The sequence below is a fragment of the Cuculus canorus genome, chromosome 20 (assembly GCF_017976375.1).
Source record: "Cuculus canorus isolate bCucCan1 chromosome 20, bCucCan1.pri, whole genome shotgun sequence".
Lineage (NCBI taxonomy): Eukaryota > Metazoa > Chordata > Aves > Cuculiformes > Cuculidae > Cuculus > Cuculus canorus.
In genome coordinates, this window is record NC_071420.1 from 4944193 (window position 1) to 4951567 (window position 7375).

General features: G+C 62.6%; 2 protein-coding genes across 3 annotated transcripts; one reads left to right on the plus strand and one right to left on the minus strand.

Annotated features, from left to right (window-relative positions):
• Window positions 1–47: 47 nt before the first annotated feature.
• Window positions 48–2655, minus strand: LOC104058720 (adenine phosphoribosyltransferase-like). Of its 2 annotated transcripts, XM_054085110.1 has the most exons (6): window positions 1938–2654; window positions 1695–1835; window positions 877–970; window positions 657–803; window positions 476–571; window positions 48–383 (listed from the first exon to the last, which is right to left on the minus strand). In XM_054085110.1, exons 1-6 carry the CDS (start codon window positions 2151–2153, stop codon window positions 256–258), a joined length of 822 nt encoding a protein of 273 aa, XP_053941085.1. In that variant the 5' UTR covers window positions 2154–2654; the 3' UTR covers window positions 48–255. The 2 variants fall into 2 exon arrangements, with proteins under 2 accessions (XP_053941085.1, XP_053941086.1); XM_054085111.1 differs by lacking the exon at window positions 476–571 and having other exon boundaries at window positions 1938–2655.
• A 400-nt stretch (window positions 2656–3055) lies between these two features.
• Window positions 3056–5265, plus strand: PROCA1 (protein interacting with cyclin A1). The gene is made up of 4 exons (XM_054085156.1): window positions 3056–3361; window positions 4278–4410; window positions 4502–4636; window positions 4717–5265. Exons 1-4 carry the CDS (start codon window positions 3187–3189, stop codon window positions 5189–5191), a joined length of 918 nt encoding a protein of 305 aa, XP_053941131.1. The 5' UTR covers window positions 3056–3186; the 3' UTR covers window positions 5192–5265.
• Window positions 5266–7375: the final 2110 nt, after the last annotated feature.

Genomic DNA, 7375 nt, shown 5'->3' on the forward strand with positions numbered 1-7375 from the left:
TTAATAAAACCTTTTTTATGCTTTTTAAGAAAGGCTTTGGGGGGGGGGGGTCAGGGCTGGCTGCAGCTCCTCTGCCCCCCGAGACTCACAGGCAGGCGGTGGGGGAATGAAGTCAGGACGGGGGGTGGCTGCCCCCGAGGAGGGGTAACATCTCTGGGAGGTGACAGCCAAAGGGAGCGGTAGGTGTCGTGGGCATCCCTGCCCCCCAGAGCCAGCAGTCCTGCACCCCGGGACAAGCAGGGTGCTGCCCCCCCATCAGTCCCAGCCCAGCTGGTGCTGGTCGAAGCGGGGCTGCAGTTGTGGGGGGACGCAGTGGGCACATTTATAGCGCTCCCGGATCCACCGCGCGCCCTCGCTGTCCTCGATGCAGATGGCAGCGACGCCTGTGGGACACGAGGCGAGGGGCTCAGCCGAGTACGGGGATGTTGCTGCACCCATGGGTGCACCCCAGGGTGCCCTGGCAACCCCCTCCTACCTGCCACGACCCCCCCCAGCCGCTCCACCAGCTGGATGGCCGCTCGCATGGTGCCCCCAGTTTCCACCCATTGGTCCACAAGGAGGATGCGCAGCCCTGCGAGGGGGCAGAGGCTGCGGCTCAGCGCCCGGTGCCCGCGCCGGCAGCCCCAGCCCCACGATGCGATCCCCCCACGGCTCACCTGGTGAGATGGCATCGGTGCGGACCTCCATCACCTTCTCTCGGCCTGAATAATCGGTGTAGGGCTGCGTCACCGTCTGCACGCAGAGATGCCCGACTTTCCGGATGGCGAGGAAGCCTTTCCGCAGCGTGGCAGCGGCGGCAGCGCCTGGAGGTGGGCACGGCACCATCAGACCCCGCGGGGACAAGGGACGCTGGGCTCGCTCGCATCCCCTGCTCACCCAGGATGAAGCCCATGGCGTCGATGCCAGCTACCATGTCGATGGCGTCACCCTGGAAGGGCTGCAGCAGCTCAGCCACGCAGTCCTGCAAGCCCTGGGGAGACAGCGGAGGGGCTGGGTGCCCACAGCCCGTCGTGGGTGCCCACAGCCCATCGTGGGTGCCCACAGCCCGTCATGGGTGCCCACAGCCCATCGTGGGTGCCCACAGCCCGTGATGGGTGCCCGCAGACTGTCGTGGGTGCTTGCAGCCCATCGTGGGTGCTTGCAGCCCATCGTGGGTGCTCACAACCCATCATGGGTGCCCATAGCCCATCATGGGTGCTCACAGCCCGTTATGGGTGCCCATAGCCCATCGTGGGTGCTCACAACCCATCATGGGTGCCCATAGCCCATCATGGGTGCTCACAGCCCGTTATGGGTGCCCATAGCCCATCATGGGTGCTCACAACCCATCATGGGTGCCCATAGCCCATCATGGGTGCCCATAGCCCATCATGGGTGCTCACAGCCCGTCATGGGTGCCCATAGCCCATCATGGGTGCTTGCAGCCCGTTGTGGGTGCCCACAGCCCATCGTGGGTGCCCACAGCCCATCATGGGTGCCCGCAGCCCGTCATGGGTGCCCACAGCCCATCGTGGGTGCTCGCAGCCCATTGTGGATGCTCGTAGCCCATCGTGGGTGCTCGCAGACCATCGTGGGTGCCTGCAGCCCATCGTGGGTGCCCGTAGCCGCATGCCCAGTGGCACAGCCAGTGCCCTGACCGCCCTGCAGAGCCGCAGCCCCCCTGGACACCCCCTTGCCCGCGGGGCGCTGGGTACTTGCGGGTGGCAGTAGAGGCGCGAAGGGTCCAGCCAGGCATAGTTGGGACCCTTGACGTTGGGGGCCATCAGCGCCAGGTACCAGCCCTTCTCCCGGGTGCCGGGGACGTGGCACAGGTCCATGCGCAGGGACTGCAGGCGCTGCAAGCACCGAGCGTGTCACGGGGCTGAGAATCCCACCGCGGTCCCCATGGGGCAACTCGTGGGTCGCTGCCCTGGGGACCCCCGGGGTTGGCTCCGTACCGGGGTGTTGACGGTGTGGCTGAGCCGAGCGGGACCGTCACGGGGAGTGTCACCGACAGCGACAGCTGAGCAGGGGCAGCACCGCGGTGCTGGGCGCCCGCCAGCACCCTCGGCCAGCCGGGACCTGGGCTGGAGCCAGGCAAGTGCCCTGCCAGCACGTCCCCAGCACACGCTGCCACCCCGGCCGGTGGTGTTTGCACCCCGTGTGGGTGTCATCAGCACCCAACGGTGCCAGGGAGCGGCACGGTGCCCTCAGCATCCCATGGGTGGAAGAGCCAGCAAGGCAGGATGGTGCTCAGGGGGCAACTTCATGGTCCTGGGCAGCACGGAGACTTTCTGAGGCTGCACACGTCCTCGTCAGGGGGTGTGGGTACCATCCTGCCCTGCCAAGCACCGGATTCCTCGGCTGCCCAGATCCGTGCCCGGGCTGTCAATGGGCTCCATGGGAGGCAGCCAAGGGGAGTGAGACCTGGCAGCCGCGCTGGGACCGTCGGAAGCTGCCAGCCCTGCCTGGGCACCATGGGGTGTCCCCGAGGTGGGACAGGGATGAGGACTGCAGGGAGCATCCATGGGGTGGGATGTGAGGCTGCGGGGAGCATCCGTGGGTCAAGACACGGGGCTGCAGAGGGCTTCCGTGGGACAGGACGTGGGGTTGCAAGGGACATCTGTGAAGTAGGGCCACAGGGAGCATCCATGGACACCATCCGGAGTTGCAGGGAGTGTTTGCGGGGTGGAACATGGAGCTGCAGGGAGCACCCGTGGGATGGGGGCACAGAGCTGCAAGGAGCACCCATGGGATGGGAACACGGAGCCGCAGGGAGGATCTACAGAATGGGGACATGGAGCTGCAGGTTGCACCCATGGGATGGGGATATGGAGCTGCAGGGAGCACCCATGGGATGGGGATATGGAGCTGCAGGGAGCACCCATGGGATGGGATGGGATGGGATGGGATGGGATGGGATGGGATGGGATGGGATGGGATGGGATGGGATGGGGAGCCGCAGGGAGCACCCATGGGAAGGAAACATGGAGCTGCAGGTTGCACCCGTGGGATGGGGACATGGAGCTGCACGGATCACCCATGGGATGGGGATATGGAGCTGCAGGGAGCACCCATCGATGGACACGCAGCCCTGGAGCATCCTCTGGCTCCGGGGCGGGGCGGGACCCCCGTTATCCCGTCCGCAGCCCCGGTGGGGGCAGCGCCGCGCTATAAGGCGGCCCCGCGGCTCTGCAGCGCTGTGCCATGGGCGTCCCGGGGCTGCTCGGCCGCCTCCTCCTCCTTCTCCTCCTCCTGCTGCCGCCCCTGGCCGCGGCCCCGGGTACCGGCGCTGCCCCGGGGCGGCCCCGCCGCGGGCTCACCTACCCCGGGACGCTGTGGTGCGGGGCCGGCAGCAACGCGGATGCCTACGAACAGCTGGGTAAGGGGCTGCCCGGCCCCGACAGCCGTCCCCGCGCACCCCATCCCCTCGCATCCCACCCCAGCCCCTCTCCAGCCCGGTGCTGCTCCATCCCCTCGCATCCCATCCCACCCCATCCTATCCCCGTTCCACGCCATCCCACTTCATCCCATCCACTTCTCAGCCTGCCGCTGCTCCATCCCATTCCATTCCATCCCATCCCATCCCATCCCATCCTCTCCCCTGCCTGGTGATGCTGCTCCATCCCATCACCTCACATCCCATCCCTTCCCCAGCCCCATGCTGCTCCATTCCACCTCATCCGATCCCATCCCACCCCAGCCCCTCCCCAGCCTGGTGCTGCCCCATCCCATCCCATCCCATCCCATCCCATCCCATCCCATCCCACCCCATCCTCTCCCCAGCCTGGTACTCCTTCCCACCCCCAGCCCAGTTCCAGACCCTATTCCTATCCTAGTTCAGCCCCCGTCTATCCTAGTCCAGACCCCAGTCCCAGTCCCAGTCCAGTCCCAGTCCACCGGGTCGTCTCTGCCCAGTCCCTGTCACAGGGCTCGTCCAATTTGGTCCCATCCTGGTCCCCATCCTAATGCTGATCCAGTCTTGATTCACTTCATTATGGTCCCTTCTCCATCCTGCTCCCGTTCTCATCCCCATCCCAGTCCTGGTCCACCAACTCCAATCCTCATCCCAGTGCTTGTCCAACCTGCTCCACTCCCAGTCCCTGTCCTGATCCCAGCCTGGTCCCTCTCTTGGAGCTGGTCCAGTCCTGATTCCCATCCTCACTCCAACCCATCCCCAGTCTTATCCCCGCTGTGATGCTGATGCAGTCCAGTCCGACCCCAGTCCTATCCCAGCCCCGATCCAGGGCTGATCCCAGCCCCAGCCGGTGCCCCCCAGCCCTGCCCCTTCCCTACAGGGGAGCACCGCGACACGGACCGCTGCTGCCGGGACCACGACCACTGCCAGCACGTCATCCACCCCTTCACCTCGCGCTACGGGTACCGCAACCTGCGCTGGCACACCATCAGCCACTGTGACTGCGACCGCAGGTGAGCATCCCTCCTCCATCCATCCATCCATCCTAGGGGGGGGTTCCAGCCCCCCAGGAGCCCCCTCTGACCCCCCATCACCCCACGGCAGGTTGAAGGATTGCCTGCGGCGCGTGAACGACACGGCGTCGCGAGTGGTGGGTCAGGCTTTCTTCAATGTCATCCAAGTGCCCTGCTTCGAGTTCACCTACAAGGAGGAGTGCGTGGAACCCTACCTCTACGTCTGGTGAGTTCCCCCCTCCGCGGGGAGCCCCCCCTGAGCCCCCCTGGGGCTCAGCTCACCCCATATCTCCTCCCCCTCCACAGGTGCAAGGCGTACAACACGGTGGCCATCGCGGTGCCCAGGGAGCCGGTGCTGTATGAGTTTGGTGGGGAGCTGATCGACCGGGCGGCGAGACCCGTGGGGGTCCCTCTGAGCCCCCTGGGCGGAGGAGCCGACCCAGCAGAGCATCGTGCGCTGTCCCGCCGCAAAGCTGCCAAGAAAGAGAGGAAGGGGAAGAAGAAAGACAAGAAAAAGAAGGAGAAAGACCCTTCCAGAAATGGGGAGCTGAGCAATTCCGCAGCCGCCGCTCATCGCACCGTGGGGCAGGACCCACACATCCCGCTGTCAGATGTGGGGGAAGCGGACAACGCCGTCCTGAGCGATGCGCCAGCGCGGGAGGGCTTGGGCACGGAGCCGGTCCCCACCGCCAGTGGGAAGAGGAGGAGGAAGGAGAGGGCCAGAAAGAAGAGCCTGAAAAGCAAAGCTGAGTCAGAGCCTGCAGGAGCCCCACGGCCCTGATTCCCACCTCGCGCCGCGCAGGTCTCGGCTGTGCAATAAAGCTGGGCGTTCGAGCAGATGGCATCGGCTCCGTGGGGAGGCATGCGGGGGAATCCCATAGCTAATCCTGCTCGTGGGGCTGTGGAGCCAGGAGCTGGGTGGGTATTGAGCAGCCTGGTTTAGTGGGATGTCCCTACCCCTGGCAGGGGGGTTGGAACTAGACGATCTTTAAGGTCCCTTCCAACCCAAACTATCCTATGATTGGGTCTGAGCTGCTCCTCACCGCTCCCACCACCTCCCAGGGCACCGGGGACGGCGAGTCGCTGCTCTGGCTGGGGACACAGCTTGTGTCCCCACTGCAGCACGGGGCATAGCCCTGATTTTAGCTCCTCTGCCACAGATGGTTGAGCTCCAGCTCCCCGGGGTGGATTTCTCTGGAGGATCCGTTAATGAACAGCAGCGTATGAGCTCTCTTCCACTTAACCTGCTGCCTTTTCCCAGGCTGGGAGAAGCAGGAAGCTCCCACAGGAGCACGGATCCTTCTCCAGCCCCCAGCAATGGAAGCTCTGGGAGGAGCAGGAGCCTCATCTCTGTACAGAGGCTCCTCAAATGCCCTACAAGGGCTCTTTGCAGTGGAACAATGGCTTTTCCAGCTCTGGAACAAAGGCAGATGCGGCTCAGGGAGAGGCAGGGGCAGGGCAAGCATTGAATTCCAGAACTGGAAAATGCTGGAGCAACATGCGCTGCCCGCTGCAAATCCCACTGTTCTCAGAGAAGCTGCCCTGCAGTCCCATATTGCTGAAATAAGGGGACCAGAAGGGCCCAGGGGAAAAAATACCAAGGTTGTTGATGCACTGCACCCTGTGGAGACCTGCCAAAGGGTGCAAAGTCCTTGCGGCAGTCACGGCGTCACCGCAGGAAGCACAGAACATGGGGCAGCTTCCCAAAAGTAGAACTTTTTTATTGATGGTAAGGGAAAACTAAAAACAAAGACAGTCAAAAAGGAGCCAACAATGCACAACTAGCCCCTGCCCCCTTACAGGTCCAACACATCCCTGGCAAGCAGTTGCTCCCAGTCAAATTCCCATCGTAGAGTTCCATAAAATAAGAAAATAGCATAAAGTTGCACACCCGCAAGCCAGGGTGGCTGCGGGACCCACGTCAGACCCCAGAACGGCAGGAGATGGAAGGCAGGCCCTGCACTTCTCTGTGGAAACAGCTTTGCTCCGTCTCCCGGGTTGCAGCCATTCTTCAGGAGCATTTACATGCAAAAAAAGACCTTTGTTTCTTCGGGTCGGCTGTTCCCCCTCAAGTCTTAGGAGAGGAGGTGAACCAGGAGGCTTGGGAAGGAACAAAGACTCTGCTTCCTTAGAAAATCCCTACTAACAAAGCAGGAGAGGTGAAAGTTTGTGCAGCAGGAACTTTCCAGTTCAGCAATGGCTCTCAGCATTGGCAATCGCTCTGCAACACTGCAGGGGCTGCTTCCGACACCACCCAAGTCTTCTGGCCCCCTCCCTGGCCCCTCAGTTCCTCTCCCAGCCAGCGAGAGCCGTAGGCCTGCAGGAGGTGCCTGTGATGTCCCTGTAAGACGCACTCAAAACAAAACATTATTCTTTATCAGCTCAACAGAAATCAGCTTCTCTGTGAAAGCCTCAGCACGCAGAGGGCAGCCCCAAGCAACAAAGGAAGAAGGCGCATCAACTTTCACCATCGAGCTCTGCCGCTAAGCAAATCCATCACCAAGAGGAATGGGCAGGCAGGGAGAAATCCTCTCGACTCAGTAGAAACACTATTTATTCATCCCTCTTGGTTACTACTGGGCAAGGGAAGCAGATATGGAGGAGGATGCCATGCACTCCCAGCTGCTTTGCATTCTCTGCCACAGGAGCGGGTGCTCTCGCAGTGCTTTAGCCCATTTGTCTGTCCTGCAGCTCGGGAAAGCTGCCGTTGGCTGGCAAATCGCTTCGCAGTCTGATTAAAAAAAAAATAAATCAAAACTAAATAAATATTGTTCCAAAAGAAGCCAGAGGAGAGAGCAAGCCTTTGGTACAACAGCTGCGTTGCTCTCTGGCAAGACCTGAGTTCCAGAGCTGCTGTGCCAGACCCCTAGGAACACGGCTCAGGGGTGGCACAGATTCCGCAGAGCCTGTTGCACAGGAAAACACGGAGCAGACAAAGGTGATGGTCAGGGTTTGCGAGAGTCCA